Raw genomic sequence first — 16,987 nt, forward strand, 5'->3', positions numbered from 1 at the left:
GAGCCCTGTCAGCCATTAGCACATCTCTGTAGGCGGCAGATATTGTTTCAAGACAAGTAACCTTGAAAAGCAGAAGATCGACAATTTCGATACTATTCTTCATCTGGAGTCTGGATGCGAGATTCATGATGTCTCGGCTGGTAGCACCCCAACCGGTGCAGCGGCATTCCCGGTAGGAAGAAGTAGAAACAGCAGGCCCGGTGGCAACTGATATATCTCCTCAGACACTCACTAACATTTCTATTCAGCCAGAGGGAGAACTAGGTATCGGACGATTTCTGTGCGCGTGACTAACAGCGCGGCGACAATGCCGACAGGCACGATATCTTCAGCTTCCTGGGTATCAACGACAGTGCATTCCGCTTTGGTCAGGCTGGCAACGTAGGGGTTCTAAGAAAAGCCTTGGCGAGCCTCCTGGATGTTTAAAGTGTCATCATACAGATTAGAGTCGAAGACTGTTACGGCAGACATGACGGGCCCAACAAAAGTTTGAAGGCCGCAGGGTAAGCCCCCAGCTACAGTAGTAGACGTGCCTGGGATGTTTAGCCTAAACTCCCCTCCAGTCTCTATGGCAAGGACACATAAGTGTCGAGTAAAATGGCCAAGAGAGCCGTTCAGACTTATTTGGATTTCCAAACCAAATACCCGTGCTTGGACTATCCCGCTCAGTGGCATCGCAGTCCTTCAGCCCTTGTCACCGATTTCTGTCCAAACGAAAAGCGGGGACCACCCGGCTCAGGATGCATAGCATCTTGAGAGTTGACCGAAAAGGTCGCCCTTTGTGGGTTGCTTGAGTTCAAACTACCGGATCAGGAAACATAGGCTAGGCTCGGTTGTTTCAAGTCTACAAAGTTGGTGCCATAACCAGTGGTATAGGACAGGAATTTCCTGTTATACAGAAGATTTAAAGAATCAGGGAGGGTTCATTGTGTCGGTGAAGGTAGAGAGCAGTGCTGTCTGGTGGAAATACACCCTTGCATAATATCGCAGCCGCAACAGCAGCAGAAGCAGTATACAAGATACCGTCCCATCCATATTTGGACAATGAAAAATGTAAGCGATATGATGAAGTACGAACAACGCGGGGTCATGAGAGGCATAAAGGAAAGAACAATAAGATCACAGGACAGGCCTCCTCATCCTGCCCCACCCAAGTACCATGGAATCATAACCCGGCTATTAGATATCTCGATTTAATTTAAATTGGTTCTCTCTATATTATATGCCCTCTGTCTTTTCGCTTTTTTCTTCTTCTTTTGTTACCCCCTTCTTCCAGCCTTTTCACCGCTTCTCCTCGTTTAGTTCCTGATCTTGGGTTTGCTCGGTCTGATACAATGAAGAATTTACCTTTCTTCGTCGTCGCCGCTCTGGCGAGCACGGCTACTGCTCAGGTTCAAGGCAAGGCCTTTGGTTTTGCTGCCGGAACAACTGGCGGTGGCTCGGCCGCGCCCCAGTATCCTTCCAGCATCGCTCAGTGAGTGCGAATAAGAGGCTGATGAAGACTAAGGTGGCCAGAGAACTAATATCATCATGCAGGCTGAAAGAGTGGCTCACTGACAGCACGCCCCGAACCATCATGATCGACCGCACCTGGGACTTCCGCAACACTGAGGGCACAACGCATGGCAGGTGTTGCAGTGATAATCGTACGACCAAGTGTCCCGGTGGTACATCCAAGGGCCAGGCTTGGATTCAGGATACCTGTGATGCCGCCAGCGGAACGTGGATTGACTGCACGTACGACAACGCAGCCAAGAGTCCAATCGACATCAACAGCAACAAAAGCATCGTCGGTGTCGGGTCCAAGGGTGTGATCATTGGCAAAGGACTCCGTGTGCGCGGTGGCAAGAGCAATGTGATCATCCAAAATATACACATCACCAACTTGAATCCCCAGTACGTCTGGGGTGGTGACGCCATCACTCTGGATGGCTCCGACAAGGTCTGGATCGACCACTGCAAGATCTCCCTAATAGGCCGTCAGTTTGTCGTTTCGGGCTGGGGCGCTGCCGGCAAGGTCACCATCTCCAACACCGAGTTTGATGGCAAGTCCGAATGGTCGGCCGGCTGCAACGGTAAGCACTACTGGGCCGCCCTCTTGATCGGGGCTAAGGACTACTATACTTTCTCTGGCAACTGGCTGCACGACGTCTCGGGTCGCTCTCCGCATATGGGCACCAAGAAGACGGCCGGTAGCGAGATTATCTTCCACGGCGTCAACAACTACTTCCAGAATGTAGGAGGTCATGCCTTCGATATTGACGGCAACACATGGGTCCTGCTCGAGGGCAACTACTTCGACTCCGTTACCACACCCGTCACCCCAGCCACCTTGACGAATGGTGGCAATATTTACATTGTGAACACCGTAGACGAGGCCTCTCGTTGCACTTCGTCCCTGGGATACATCTGCGAGTGGAACCGAGCCCGCGACTCAGGAGTTGTCAGCAGTCTCACAAGCACTTATGCTCTGTCCAAGCTGGGCGGCTTCAAATCCTCGCTCATTGGCCACATTGGTGTTGCCGATGTTCCTGCCAAGGTCAAGGCCAACGCCGGTGTTGGCAAGACCACGAGCACAAATTCTTGAGTGCTTCCGCCTGCATGAGTCGAACACAGCTACGTCCCCCCCAACTTGGGACTTGTGTAGTATTGATCACTCGTGTGAGCATGAAAGGTTGACATGGGACTCAAAATTGTTTCTTCTGTATGTACATTATGCCTATATGTGCTCCTGCAACCGCCACAATGAAGCCTCATGTCCCCATCGGGCAATAGGGGAGCTTGCCTGATTTGATCGCCAAATAGTTGATGAAAGTAAGGGTTAACAGCCCAGTGCAAATGTATACGAGCTTACGCAGCTTATGCAGTCCTCAACTGGGTATCCAAAAAAAAATCTCAGCCATCATCTTCACCCATATCCATATATCCTCGAATGACTCTCGGCTTAATCAAGTCCAGGGGAAACACCTAACACCATAAGACTTTGTACGTCAACATCAAACAACCTATAAACAATAAAGATTGACTTTTATATATGCAGCCGGCATATCCCATCACCCGACACAGTATCGAATCATCGATCCAGACGCTCATGACTCTCTAAGTTCCCATTCTTGATGTATCGTGGGAAACTGCACAGCCTTTGCCTGCCCCGACAACCATGCATGGCAAGCTTCGTAGTGGGAGTACTGAATGTTCTGCTTGGAAGTTGTCACCATCCGGTCGGCGACCTCGAGTACGCTCCTACCCTCGCCATCGCGCGCCTGGGGATTCGCTCCATTTTGCGCCAGCGTGCGCATGGCGAGTTTCTTACCCCTCCGGACGGCGATGTGCAATGCGGTCTCGCCGTTCCTGTTGCGGGCGTTTACGTTGGCGCCAGCCTTGACAAGGACCTCCAAGATCTCGACCGGTTTCTTGTAGTCGTCGTCTTCGGGGAGCTGGGCGACAAAAGCCATGAGCACCGTGTTGCCGTATTTGTCGTAGTGATTGGGGTCTACTCCGAGTTCGACGAGGTCCATAACGATTCTTTCCCGGACCGTAAGGCGATCCGTGGATGAGTCGGACAACGATTTGTCGAGGACGGGTTTGTTGTACTTGCGTTTGCGACTGGAAGCAGTTGGCTGTTGTGCATCGGCACCGGTGTTGCTGGAATACTGAGGAAATTTGGCCAACAGAGCGTCCTGACTAAGGATGGCGTCGGCAAGACAGTGTAGACCATTTCGGCCTTGTGTATCCTGTACTCTTGGATTTTGGTACGCCTCGTTAACAAGCCTTAGGAGCGCGGCCTGCTGTTCAATGGGCGATGAAACCTGTCGCAAGGTATTAGAGTCCCACGCTGGGGACATCTCCTGGCCGACAGCGGCAGTGTACGCCCGGCGGACAGGCAGTCCGATTGGTGCAGACTCGGGGATGTTGCCAAAGGCATCGCGACGACAGTACTCCATGGCATCGAACTTCTTGAGGAGGAAGTTCTTTGTGTCCTGGTCCAGTATGTCTGAAGTCTTGGAGTGCAGAACATGACAGAAGTTGCGGCCATAGACATCGCGCACATACCAGAAGTCCTCGTACTTCAAGTATTCGAAGAGTCGGGAGAGCGCATCAGCCTTATGCGAGAACCAGGTATCATTGAGAACGTGCAGAAAGGTCTGGCCAGCGCTGTTTGCCGCCGACGGATTTGGCGATGACTGGATAGCTCTGAAGAGGTGATCATGGTGCGCGTCGCCGGCCGCGAGGAGGTGGAGGATCGTGTTGCCGAACGCATCGCGTCTGTCCAGTCTTCCGTCTGGGGGTGCTCCGGAGAGGAGGACCTGCTGAGCATATGGCGACGGGCCCGCCTCGGTTACCCAAGATTCTTCGGTGAGCTCATTGTTGACGTGGCAGAAGCAGGATCGCGAGTCGTGTTGGGGTAGCCCGTCGGTACAGAAGCCCCGGCTGTTCATGTGTTGATGCAGGTTGAGGAAGTCGCCGGGAAGCGGTCTAGCTCCTGCATCCGAGTTTCCTCGTGGTGCATTGTCCTCGAAAATCCATGAGGCCGGGTTAGAATCGGCGGTGCCCGGGCGGTCTTCGTCCATGGGTGACCGGTTCCGCATCGTATTGCTTGGCATCGTGTACCGCTTCAACAACTTGTCGACTTGCCGGATGAACCCTGTCGAATACTGTGACAGAACCTCCTGCAGAATCAACGTAGTACTTTGACGATGGATTCCGATCTCCGGCGGCGGCGCGGACGCAAACTCGCTGGTCACCAGAGTCGGAAGCGGCCCCGCGGCGAGTGGACCCCAGCCGGCAGACGAAGAACGAGAGTGTTGGAAGGGCTGAAAGTCATGCAGGTTGGGACTGTTTCCACTTTCGTGTTTGAAGTCGGGGTTTGCGCTCAGCCGCGAGTTAATGTCGGAGGAGACGGACCTAGAGTAGCTTGACGGGAAAACGTTCTCTGGTGTGGTCTGGCGCGTGGGGGAACTATCGAGAGCGCTTATGCGGCGGTCCATGTCGGTCCGGGTTCGCGGGTGAAGCCATCTTGGCTCCTTGTCTAGTATCGAGTTGAGTTTTTTGTTGGCGGAGTCCTTTCTGCACCTGTCTGTCAGCAATCATGGTCAATCGCAGTTGCGCCTGTCGTCAGCAAGAGTCTTGGCGTACCCTGGGCAGTCCTTGTTTCCGGGGGTCGATTTATGGACGACCTCGACGATCTTCTTGAGAGGCAATGTGGTGTAGACGTAGAGCCTAGCCAATCTACGCTCAGAAGAATCGTTCCATAGGGAAGGACGGCCAGTTTGGGTGGCGTGCGAGCTGGAAGGTGAAGCTGACATTGCGTTCAAAGTAATGGCCGGCCGCCACAGCCTTGCCACGTTTGGTGATGGGGAGCGTGTAAGTAAGGGGAAAGAAGGGTATCAAAGTATATGAAGAGAAAGACTTGTTACAAGCCAAGAGCTGGACAGAAAATTGAAAAGAATGACTTGTTATGGGAGAAGAGACATGATGGGCAACGAAGAGTATTGGAGCAGACTGCGGTCATCAGAAATGAGGGGGATGACCAGGCTATCAATGAGCTGAAGGATATTATGTGTGGTGCATGCCACCGGCGCGAGAGACGAGGGATGGACAATCCATGGCGAGAGACATAGAATCCGGCACGAAACAGGGGTCAGAATAAACGGCTAAGACCAAAGAAGCGCGGGAGCCTGATAAGACTGGCCCCCTTCCGACGGCCGGGGCTGGAAACCAAGTAGCACAGCAAGAGTTGGCAGCCTAGAAGAAAATGAGGTCTTCGAGGTGGCCAGGCGGGGCCAATGGGCGTGAAATGGAAGAATGGAGGTGGTGCACCCGCCAGCAGGCTGGGGCTGCAGGGTGCTGTGGCTCAGCCGCTATGTGCCCAGGGGCCAGTCGGGCTCGAGTCAACTATACGGGCATTATCAGAGAAGTGGTATATGTTTGTGTGAGTGAGTGAGTGAGTGCGTGAGTGCGTGCGTGAGTGAGTGAGTGAGTGAGTGATTTGGCTGAGGGTCTCCAAGAACGACCATCATACCAGCATCCAAGATGAGGATGATGGAGGATTTCCAGACGGATACTGATTGTCTGTGCGTTTGCATGTTGGTTTAGGCACCAGGGTTATGTTGTCTAGGATTGTTCAGCTGGAGGTACTTTGGAGTAAGCCTGTAAGCGCCCTAGGAGTCGACAGTCCATCCCCCTGTCACCCGCGGCATCAGCGGCTGCAACGGTTGTGTGAGCAGTCGTGGTGCGCTCGAGAGACGGGAATGACTTCACCTTCGTCTGCGGAACCGCGAGATCGCGAACAGGACATGGGAGGAGCGCTCCAACCAGACAGAACAAGCCGCAGCATGCCCATCTGCAGCAAGAACATGGGATCGAGGAACTGCCCCGTCAGGCAGAGTTGAAGGGGAAACTCAGTGTGGCGCAGCTTGGGGGCGGCCATGGGAGGCCCTCGTGCCCTTCACGCAAGCGTTCGGGGGGAATGACGTGCTGAGAAATGCACGCAAGGGCCTTCCGCTCTCTTACCCTGGCCATTGCATGTAGTTGCTGAGTCTCTACGTCTGTCTTGTTCTTCACTTCGGTCCACCCCTGGACAAGAGCCCAATAACCCAACCCAGACCGTTTGCAACATTTTCTCGTCGAGAAATAAAACTTTATTTTTTTTTCTATTTTATTTTTTATTTTTTCCACCGCAGACCATGATATCATTTGGAGCGACTAGACCGTTACACTTGGTGTGACTCTCTACCCCGCTGTGCTCCGCCGCAAAAGCCACAAACATGCAAAACTACAAGCGGCGGGCGCCTCGACGGCTTAGCCACCACTACAACGAACTCGTAGCTTGTTGACCTTTGCTCCATCTCCATGGACAATCTTACGCCCACTCACTCCCCTAGGCGGGAACCGTCTGTTCTCCCTGAACAACATTCATTGGCAGGGAACACATCCATGAGACCATGATAGTAGGTACTCAGCGAAACCCACGACGTCGCCCACTTAAGCCCATGGCCTTCACCGAGCGGTTTGTGAGTCTAACCCGTTCTCTGACCGGTACCTGGCTCCCTGCCAGTTGATGAACTTGCGATCCAAGAGTGTGCCGGACTCCCGTCGTCCACAGCCATCGCCAATCCCGTTCTGTTCCGTCTTCTAGCCTGGTTCTTCCGGGCGTCCATCCCCGACGGCCGTGTTCATTCTCGTTGCGATTCTTTCCATCTCGCTGCACCGCGCCACGTCACCTGTCCTCCCGGCCGCCAACCTCCGCCCTCACTAGCCCGCGCTCTCGCCCACCCGCTCCTCTACGGGCGGAGGCCGGTTGTTCAAGCCTCTCGGAAGCTGCTCTAGATCCATGCGAGTGGCAAAAACTTCTTGGCGATGCGACGGGAACCTGCAGGAAGTTTTGTCCAAGCTCTCCACGCGTGCCGTCCCAGCCGTTTAGAACCGGGGATCCCTTACGATTTTTCCAATTGCCTTTTGTCCTTATTCCGACTTCACTGCCTCCCGCTCCTTGGTTTCGCTTGTCGGTGACCAAACCCCATGCCCTGACGCTTGCAGGGAGGCCGCTGGCTGCTAGTCCAATATTTACCGGTTCCTAATTCGATGCTCTCATGATGATGCTGTTCGTCAAGTGACCCAGAACCTGAATTACTTCGTTCCATCCGTCTCGTCACCATGTGCCAGCGCGCCATGCAGCACCTCGACTTTTTACTATTCCTAAATGTGTCACATCCATTCCATGTTTTCTCAACAACGCCCCCCATGCCTCTCAAATGTAAACCGCTCACATTGATATTGTGCTTCAATCCCAAAGTCGATCAATGATGATGTGTCTTCTTCCAGTTACATACGCTTCTTTTGCTGGCTCTTCAACCGGTAGTGCGATTACCACCCGTCTCTGTTCGAGCCGAGTCGACTGCTCAACTCATATATGTACGTATATAGGTATCGCTGTGTTGGTTGTCGATGAACGCCAGACCAAACCAGCGCAAGCCATTTCCTTGACCTTGACAGCCAACCGTTCGTGCATCTTCGGCCTCTCCAACGTCCTTCAAGATCCCCCCCGGAAGCAATACAAGACAACATGTCTGGATCTAGCTACAAGCGTCCCACATCAAGGTACGCGGGCTACTTCTCTACTTCTCCTCTTACCCCGTACCCTTCCCCGCCCTAACACATCCCAGCTACCCCCAGTCGGGCTACAGCGGTTCTGCAAACACCACTGGCCGACCGCGTGACACCCCTACCTACCAGGCACCTTACACCACATACCTAAGCACGTCAGACCCGATGGAGAGATTTTGGGTCACTGGCCAGGGGTCACATAGGACACGCCATGCAGCCAACGAACTTGCCAAGTTCAACCAACAATGGAGCTCTGCCAGGCGTTGACGAATGGGCAGAGCAAGGAAAGTCTCTCACGCAACCTCGGCACTGTATACATAATTCCCTTTTTGTATCATTAGTTAGTTAGTTGATACCCGAGTAAACAAGAAAGCACAATTCAGCCATATATCGCCATCTCGCAAACATGCTCTCCACCAGACACCCACTCCTGGAAACCATCGGCCCTCACCTCTCACGATCTTGGAATCTATGGCATCGTCGCCGACCAAACACACGCACAGACCTTCGGACGAGTAAATAACAAAGCGATCAAATGCGATGCTGTTATGACTCCACCACATGGACTTAAGCAAGAGATGTCTTGATTGACAGTCGGACGTCTCAGGCATTCTCGACTCAACCGGCCTCCATCGTCCTCAATCTCTATGGTCCGGTTGGCTCAGGTCCCCAAATGGGACGTGCGCTCTAGGCCTCCTACCCCGCTCCTGGCAGAAGACGGACGAGGTTGCCGAGGAAGCCAAGTCAACTTTGGTTCAATAGTAAGTCGTAGGAACTGGTGGTCAAGAACAGTTGGAGGCGGCACGGAGCGTGACATAATGCTCCTCCAGTCTGAGTGTAGACCGCATAAACTTATTCGCAATCGTTGGCATCTCAGACTTTCCACAAGGTCCAAAGCTGATGTTTGATAACTAGCCCGCCTGTCATCTGAGGATCATACCAGTATGAGACGGTATATGGTGCGGGTAGCTCGCAGTCGTAACTAGTACGGGTAGACTTATAGACTTATGGTATCCCCATCTGTGCGTCTAGCTTTAGAGTCGATCTACTAATCAGTTTTGAGGAACGGCAACGCTGGCTGATAGCTATTATAAACGGCTCGTCGATAGCATCACGTCAACGGCGAACTGAAACCACAACCCATGGACTGCCGGGACGCTGTCTATCTTACAGGGTTCGCCTTGTATAGTTGAACGGACAAGGGGCAACAGGGGATGACAGCGTCACGTTCGGGGAGCCCAGAGTCTTGGCACAGTGACTGAAACCATCATCCGCAACAGATCTTGGGATGATGTTAATGACAAGGAACTACATCACAACGCTTCCGAGCATACCGAAGTGACAGGTTCCAGTTCTTCCCAACCAAATCTATGCTCGGATGTCGATGATTGGAACTCACACCATCCGGCCACGCTACCCACGATACCCTGGCACCGACGACCTTTGTTCCCCAGCAGGCAATTAACTTGATCCGGAGGCAGAGCTCGCGCCACGCGGCGAACAGTCAATTTTTACCCCGCCAGCGTATGAGCCGTCACCAAAACACACATCTTGACTCTGACTTCAAACGGTGTCGCTTCATGTCAACACGACGATCCCACCGTGACTGAATTCGTTCTTAAAGCCCAATTTCTAGTTTGGCGATTCCCACCGGAGACGATTTCAGGTCGAAGCCACCGCCCTCGTGTTAACGCACCGCCAACATCCACGGTACAAAGAAGCCCATTCAAATCTCAGTAGGACACCATGGCCGAAATAAGCGGGCGAAGAAAGCGCCAAGCAGAGGATGAGGGACAAGATGTCGAGATCCCCATCAAGAGAGGCCGCCTCAACGACGCCGCTCATTTCAAATGGCTCTGGTCACCACCGCGCCCATCAACCTCCCCTTCCCCACCGGGTCTGTGGTCTCAACCGGTCCCGGACGGCATGTTCCTCACCCTCCACGACCTCCCGTGCTCCTTCTCCGTGGCCCCAGAGCCCGCGCATAGCAAGCGATCCCGTCGTCGAGGCGCTATCTCATCAACATCTCCAGCCGCACCAAGTGAGCTGGACCGGCATCTAGCGCAGCAGCTTCGGCAGCAGATTTCCGTCATAGGCTTCAAGTCGGCAGCCGAGTGTCACCCCACACGGGATAAAGAAGACGACCGCAACGACGAGGACTCGGAGATCGACGTGCTAAGACGTGACCTGGAGTCCGTGCAAATCAGCGCCGCTCTGCCGTCCATCCTGGGCATTTCGATTGACCTCGACCGAAAGCTTTGTCTTGAAGCCTCTAGTCGGCCATCCGAGGATCCTAGACATGGAGGTACGTTGACCGTCACTTGAAGGGAAGCTAGACCGCCTACGACGAAAGATCGAAAGAATCATTGGCCCAGCCCGCCTGTCTACTATGTACCTGTTGCCGGCTATGACCCGTATTGTAATCGTCGATCAAACCCAACAGTGAGGGATCAGGGGCATGGTTCTCTAACAACGCCGCATAGACAACGGTTCGCCCGCAGGCCCGGATCCGGCAGCCTCCCCTTCGTCTTTAACATGCTGCCATTTGTGGAGACTTGGCAACCCCAATCCCAGCAAAGACCCAAGTCCGGGTCTTCAAGTCCCATATCGCAACGGGTACAACCTTCAGAAACACGTACGCAGCAGCGACGATGGTCTATGGACGCGGCCTCGGGCTTGAGACCAACCTCTTTTTGTTCAGGTCTTTGTATCCAACACACACCTTCTCCACCCCCTTGCCTCCCTCAGAGAGACGGCACATACGCATATACTGGGGGCTTTGCCTCACATGAACTCCACCTGCAATAGTGCATTGTGTATTATATTGAAAGAGAGTTAGGCTAAATACGTTTGGGTGGTATGACCCTTAATCAAATGGACAATTAGAATGAATGGATTGTAGAAGCGCACGAAGCGCTCCCGTCGCATCGAGGTCGCCGGTCAAGGCTAATTAATCCCATCAACCATCATTACCTGGTAGTCGGAGGCGAGCCCGGCCCAGTAAACGGCCAGTTTGCACCCTTCTTCTTGTTCGGACTTTCGACAAGGTCACCGAACGGACTCACAGTCCGCGTCCGCCTCAACCACCTCTTGCCCCCCTCCCCAAATTCGTCCGTTTCCTCATCAACCCTATCCAGCTTTTCATTCGCAGGACCCGTGGGTGCCTGTGTTGGTACCGCCGTCGACGCCGACGACGATACGGACCACCCTCGATCTCTCATTGAGGCCGGGTTAGATGGTAACCCGCTAACCCCGAAGGAGCCCTCCTTTGGCGTCGACGGGAACAAATTAAAGGCTGCTGGCTTCTTAAGAGGCGGCGGTATCGGCTTTCGCGTCACCGACGGTTCCCTTGACAACACCCCTGTGCCCCCCGTCTGCGGCGCCGTGCTGCCAATAAACGTCGTCGTTCGCGAGAAGTTGAGCGCGCCGTCGCCAAAGTTGCTTACGGCGTATCCCGTCCCGCCAGATCCAGTTGTGAGCGCTGTCTCTGGTCGCGCCGGCGACATCGGACGCTTGACATCCTGCGGGTAGCCGGCGTCCATAGCCAGACCCTTGGTGGCCACAGGCGAGTCCTGCGCGGGGTAGCTGTTCTCGCGGCGATAACTGCGTGCCGTCTGGTCTTTGCGCCTATTGCGGCGGTAGCGTGTGAAGAGGTAGAAGCATAGGACAGTCAATAGAGACGAGCCGATGATGGCTCCCACGATGGCGACTGCGGCCTGCGTAACCGACACTGCGGTACCTTGTGCTTGCTGTACCCTTGAGTCCGCATCGTTCTGTGATGGGTTAGATAGCGCTTGAGCCAGGGGAAAATAGAGAAACGTACCCGCGCGCTTTGCACCATCGCGATGGCCGACTGCGTGGCGGCGGCAATAGCACTCGCAGCGCTGGCGCTGGCACTTGACTGTATGCTGGCAATCTGCATCGACGCACTGGACGTAACACTCGCCAAGTTTTGCGCAATCTGCTGACTCGCACTTTGCCTCGCCGAGTTTTGGGCATCGGAGATGCCCTGTCGCGCGCTTGACTGAGCCTGCGCCACGGCGCTGTTTGCCGATGACGATGCCCGGCTGGCTGCATCGCTGGCTTGCCTCGCTTGGTCTTGGGCTTGCCTCGCTTGGTCTTGAGCCTGCCGTACTTGGTCCTGGGCCTGTCTCACTTGATCGCCTGCTTGCTGAATAGCTTGCTGAGCTGACTGTGACGCCGACGCAATGGCCTGCTGGGCAGAACGTGAGGCAGACGCAATGGCATCGTTGGGGTCTTGTCGACCCTTCAGGACGGAACCCCCGAAGAGGGCCGGTGGTGTAGGCACTGCCAACACGACACGTTTTTCGAGGGCAACTAGCTTGCTGATGTCCGTTGACGCCGTCGGTGGCTGTGCCCGTCCGCCCAAGACATCGATGAGCTCCTCGAATCCTGCCCTCCTTCGCTGATGTTCCACCGGTAACCTGCTGTCATCTCCATCCGCCGGTCTCACCCATCGTCCTTTTTCTTCTTTAGCTGCTGCTGCCAGAGAAAAGCAGAAAAAAAGATTAAGCAGTAATATTCGTGGGGGGCAAGCCTTCACCATGATCTAATGTCAGTCGTCGTATTATATGTGCCGGCTATGTCGTTGTAAATATATTCTCCAGGAGTGCAATAATAGCCCACCACGGTCAAGTACGGCGGATTACATAGGCGAAACGAATAAGAAAGGAAAAAAACAAAAACTAGAACTAAGGAAGATAGCTAGAGGACGACACGGTCAGGTGGATGTCGCCCATATTATGAACCACCTCGTCCTTACTGCCGGACGAGGAGCCCCTCGGCCACAGCCAGTTTGGGCATTTTGGTGGTACGCAGTATCTTCTCGATCCCCCCCTCCCCTTGCCTATAATGCCATTTTGCCAATCCTTTTGGGTTCACTGGGAGCCCGGCGACAGGGCTAGAAGGCGGCTCGCTATGACGACAACATAAGGGATGGTAGATCAACTTAGCGCGGCATCATCCCAAGTTCGAATTCGGTAAGGCGCTCAGATATTAGGGTTGTATTATGCGTATAGGGTTTCATCACGCAACTCGGAAACAGCTCCGCTGGCAGAAAAGGAAGAAAGTTCATGCCTGTCGTTGATACGTTGCGCACCCGCGGCATCAACTATCGGGTGCGTTCCGAGCTGGGTGATGTTTCAAAAGCCCATAATTGGACTGGCCCCACAACCAGGAGGCTCTGCATGGGCATACATACACGGAGAGGAAAACCAATTGGGGGATATCGTCTCGAACAGTGTCGATCCTCGAGCCGTTGGTGTCACATACTTACATCCCTGCCATTGTCACTTGACTCGGGTCCGGGGGAATGCGTCAATGTCCGGATGGCGGTGTGAATGATCAAGGACTAAACGTGAGTCGCCCACTGAGCTATTACCATGCCAAGAAATATTTCATGTCTTTATCAGGGGCCTGCTTCCCTCACAGAGGGGCAAGGGGAAGAGCAAAAAGAAGGGAAAAGAATCTGCAGGGCTAACAAGGAAGTGGTCTCTGGCTTCACGTCCCAGAAATCAACACAAGGCTTCGGAAGCCGGCAGCTTAAACAGGGGAATCCCCTCCGTGTCATCGTACGGAACTGCCGCTTGACAGCTGGCGCGCGGATGAATGTACGGATGATAGATGGAAACATATCGGAAGTGTTTGGGTAACATTCTTCGCATTGACCATCTATATACCAGTGGGTGTGCCGGTCTTCTTTCTTCTCATTCTCGGTCGTCTTGATCTGTGGACACGTTCATATCAGCAGTTCAACCAATCTCGTGCGTGACTAGCCGGCTGACGTGCTGCCCATGCGAAACTAACCATGTCTACCAACGCCAGCCATGCACCCCATCCTGATGGAGGATATCCCGTACCCTGCCAAACCACGGCCAAAGATTTGTTGTCGATGTGCGCAAAAAGAAGCTCAATATCCATTGACAGACCGGAGGACGAAAAAAAAAGAGAGATAGAAAGGTCATGGACCACTATGGGCCGCTATGAACTCTAGCATCTGACTGTAGCCTTTTGCTACATCGTCCATGACTCCTGCTCCGTGTTGCCCGTTACCCGGTGAAAATTGCTAGCTCGGGGCTGCACGAAGACATCTGCGAGAAGGGGGCCGCCTTAAACAGGCAGCTTGAACTTCTTGCCCTTCATTACCTTGGTGTAGTAGATCCAGAAGAAGTCGCTGTAAAGGATCGTCTGGATGACACCCGCGATGAGGGCAATCCAGTCGACCTTGTGGTTCACCTCGGTCAAGTAGCGGTAGATCCAATTGGGGATGTACAGGGCACGGTAGATGCCCAAGGCGAAGAGATAGTGGGTGGTGATGGTCTCAGCCTCGCCGGTGCGTTGGAGCATGAAGAGCTGGGGCAGGATGGCGACAGACTCCAGCCAAATTGAAAAGGCCCAGAGGATTTCCCAGAAAGTATAATAGTATGGGAAGAGGATGGCCAGGACGGCAGCTCCGCCGAGGAGATACTGGACACGGAAGGTGTCCTGATTCGGGTCGTTGGTGGGCTTGTAGGCAGTTGTCATCAGGTACACGATGTAGCCCTGAGAGGTAATGAAGAGGATCTTGAAAACTACGTTCCAGAGACTTGAGGTTGAGAAAAGATCTGGGAAGCGAGTGGTTAACTTTGTTTTTAAGCGGACGGGAGGGGGTTGTAGAGTGGCCATACCAAGATACCTGGTGATGTAGACCAGGAAGTAGAGAGCTTGCGATTTGAAGGAGATACCGGAACAGCTCTATAGGCAAATTAGAAAAGGCGGCTGGGTGACGGCATATTGTGCGTTGCAAAGCTCACATTCATCTGCACCATCTTGTGGAGGAGGATGCCAATACTGGCAAGGTGGGACAAGTCCCCTGCAAGGCCATCGTGTTAGCCGGCGAAGCAAGCATCGCGAAACTGCTCCAGGTGCTGATTTGGCACGTACCGGCAATACGGAAGATGTTGAGCATCTTTGCAGCGTGGGCGCGATGAAGCGCGGACTGATGGTTGGAAGGTTGGGCAACTTCAGATCGACGGGAGCTTCAAGCTGCCGGTGACAGCTGCGGGTCAGAGAGCGGTTTCGTAGTCGAGCGAGAGTGGTGCAGCAGGTCTTCTATGCTTGGCTTGCCGTCGAGAGTCGCAAGAGGCCGGGTTGCGTGGTGGTGTGTCGTGAAGAGGAATTGATGTAGGGAGGTATTGCCCAGGGAGGGAGAGCTTTGGCTGCGTTCAGTAAAGCTGGCAGCTAATGTTTTTGATTTTGATTTTCTTCACTCGGATTCCAGGAGGTCGAAAGGACACGAACGCGATTGCAAGCTCATTGGAAGCTGGGACCGACCACTCAAGCCACACTGACCAGGCCAGCTCTTGTTCCAGGTTGTAGGGGTTCGCCTCGCATTACCTAAGGAGCTGCTTGGCTTAGGTAAGGCGATATAGGTGAGACAGTCCTGCATTCGCAGGATAGGGCATCTCCACAGCGGGTAGCTGCCTTAGTCGCCAGGGACAAAACGAGCACGGGGTACTCCTGCCTTGCTGAGGTAATCTCGCCGGGCTCCCGGAGAGGCCATCGGAGGCCGGTGCTTCCAGTTGCCCCAGATGTGACGTATTACAAAGCTGCCTGCACTGACAAACTGTCGAATTGCTATCACGAGTGGCCATCTACGCCTCTAAGTCAGCTTCCTGTGCATTCCACGACGGTCCTCCAGCAACCTCATATAACCCCGCGAACGGGCGGTCAATCAACGAACGGCCTTCCGCAGCCTTTCACATACATTTCTTATTACCTAAATATCTAGAAATCCGATTAATACATTTAGTATCACGATACCGCATCGATAAGTCATTCGAACATGGCCGAACTGAACGCTGCTGAGTTCGACTTAGACTCCTCCGACGAAGCAATTACCATCACCCTCACCCACCGCAACACCCCGCACACCTTCAAGTTTCCCTCCGACGGCACAATCACTCATCTCTCCGAAGATGTCGAAGACACCCTTTCCATCCCTCCATCAAACCAAAAATTCATCGTGCCCAAGGTTGGCCTTCTGAAGCCTCCTTTCAAGGACCCGAACATGTCTCTCGTCGCCTTACAAGACAAGAAAATCATGCTCATGGGAGTCGAGGCGAAGGAAGTCGCCTCCCTCCAAGCCGCATCCGAGTTCGCTGCGAAACGAAATGCCGCCCGCAACGCCGCCCGGCGGCAAAACCGCCCTTTTCGAAGACGCGACCAGGCTCTCGCCCAGGCCGACAGCACATACACATTTCTCTCCGTCCGGCCCCTCGCTGGCTTGCCGCATCCCGAGCGCTCCCTCGCTCTTCTCGAGAGGCTGAAGGAGGACCCAGGCATCCGCGCCTCGATGCGCAAGCACAAGTTCAGCGTCGGCCTGCTGACGGAGATGGAGCCCCTGTCCAATACCCAATCCAATCATGAGGGCACTACGCGACTGCTCGGTCTGAACCGTAACGGCGGGGAGGTCATCGAGCTGAGGTTGAGGACGGATGCGCACGACGGATATCGGGACTACAAGACTATTCGCAAGACGCTATGTCACGAGCTGGCGCACAATGTCCACGGCCCACACGATAGGAACTTTTGGGATCTTTGCCACCAAATTGAGCGCGAGGTGGACGCCGCGGATTGGAAGCACGGCGGGCATACCGTTGGGCAGCAGTCGTCGTACTATGAGCCAGGGGAGGATGATGAGGAGGGATTCGAAGACCACGGGGGTTGGGAGGGGGGCGACTTTGTGGTTGGCGGCAACGCCGGCAATACCACAGGCCTCAGCCGAAGAGAGATTTTGGCCAAGGCCGCGGAGGAGAGGCTCAAGAAGATGGATATGGAGAGGCGGGACGGGGGAAAGCCTGGCCCTGGCCCGTCATCCTGA

At 54.1% G+C, this 16,987-nt stretch overlaps 7 protein-coding genes across 7 annotated transcripts; 4 read left to right on the top strand and 3 right to left on the bottom strand.

The window, feature by feature from the left end:
- Positions 1-1,334: 1,334 nt before the first annotated feature.
- Positions 1,335-2,587, top strand: LY79DRAFT_667137 (pectate lyase; the record flags this gene model as incomplete). Its single annotated transcript, XM_060563333.1, has 2 exons — positions 1,335-1,474; positions 1,537-2,587. The coding sequence occupies 2 exons, from the start codon at positions 1,335-1,337 to the stop codon at positions 2,585-2,587; spliced, it is 1,191 nt and encodes a 396-aa protein (XP_060417383.1).
- A 502-nt stretch (positions 2,588-3,089) lies between these two features.
- LY79DRAFT_509174 (uncharacterized protein) lies at positions 3,090-5,306 on the bottom strand (the record flags this gene model as incomplete). Its single annotated transcript, XM_060554027.1, has 2 exons — positions 3,090-5,067; positions 5,137-5,306. 2 exons carry the CDS (start codon positions 5,304-5,306, stop codon positions 3,090-3,092), a joined length of 2,148 nt encoding a protein of 715 aa, XP_060417384.1.
- Positions 5,307-9,852: 4,546 nt separating this feature from the next.
- Positions 9,853-10,431, top strand: LY79DRAFT_508969 (uncharacterized protein; the record flags this gene model as incomplete). Its single annotated transcript, XM_060554006.1, has 1 exon — positions 9,853-10,431. One exon carries the CDS (start codon positions 9,853-9,855, stop codon positions 10,429-10,431), a length of 579 nt encoding a protein of 192 aa, XP_060417385.1.
- Positions 10,389-11,061, top strand: LY79DRAFT_543494 (uncharacterized protein). Its single transcript, XM_060557048.1, has 2 exons — positions 10,389-10,525; positions 10,590-11,061. The coding sequence occupies exon 2, from the start codon at positions 10,642-10,644 to the stop codon at positions 10,912-10,914; it is 273 nt and encodes a 90-aa protein (XP_060417386.1). The 5' UTR covers positions 10,389-10,525; positions 10,590-10,641; the 3' UTR covers positions 10,915-11,061.
- Positions 11,062-12,673, bottom strand: LY79DRAFT_601032 (uncharacterized protein; the record flags this gene model as incomplete). The annotated part of the gene is made up of 2 exons (XM_060561837.1): positions 11,062-11,879; positions 11,930-12,673. The coding sequence occupies 2 exons, from the start codon at positions 12,671-12,673 to the stop codon at positions 11,076-11,078; spliced, it is 1,548 nt and encodes a 515-aa protein (XP_060417387.1). The 3' UTR covers positions 11,062-11,075.
- Positions 12,674-13,758: 1,085 nt separating this feature from the next.
- On the bottom strand, positions 13,759-15,416 carry LY79DRAFT_543497 (ER lumen protein retaining receptor). The gene is made up of 4 exons (XM_060557049.1): positions 15,049-15,416; positions 14,919-14,977; positions 14,793-14,859; positions 13,759-14,729 (listed from the first exon to the last, which is right to left on the bottom strand). Exons 1-4 carry the CDS (start codon positions 15,071-15,073, stop codon positions 14,236-14,238), a joined length of 645 nt encoding a protein of 214 aa, XP_060417388.1. The 5' UTR covers positions 15,074-15,416; the 3' UTR covers positions 13,759-14,235.
- A 533-nt stretch (positions 15,417-15,949) lies between these two features.
- LY79DRAFT_509024 (WLM domain-containing protein) lies at positions 15,950-16,987 on the top strand (the record flags this gene model as incomplete). The annotated part of the gene is made up of 1 exon (XM_060554014.1): positions 15,950-16,987. The coding sequence occupies one exon, from the start codon at positions 15,950-15,952 to the stop codon at positions 16,985-16,987; it is 1,038 nt and encodes a 345-aa protein (XP_060417389.1).

The sequence above is a fragment of the Colletotrichum navitas genome (assembly GCF_030913465.1).
Source record: "Colletotrichum navitas strain CBS 125086 chromosome Unknown LY79scaffold_11, whole genome shotgun sequence".
Taxonomy (NCBI): domain Eukaryota; kingdom Fungi; phylum Ascomycota; class Sordariomycetes; order Glomerellales; family Glomerellaceae; genus Colletotrichum; species Colletotrichum navitas.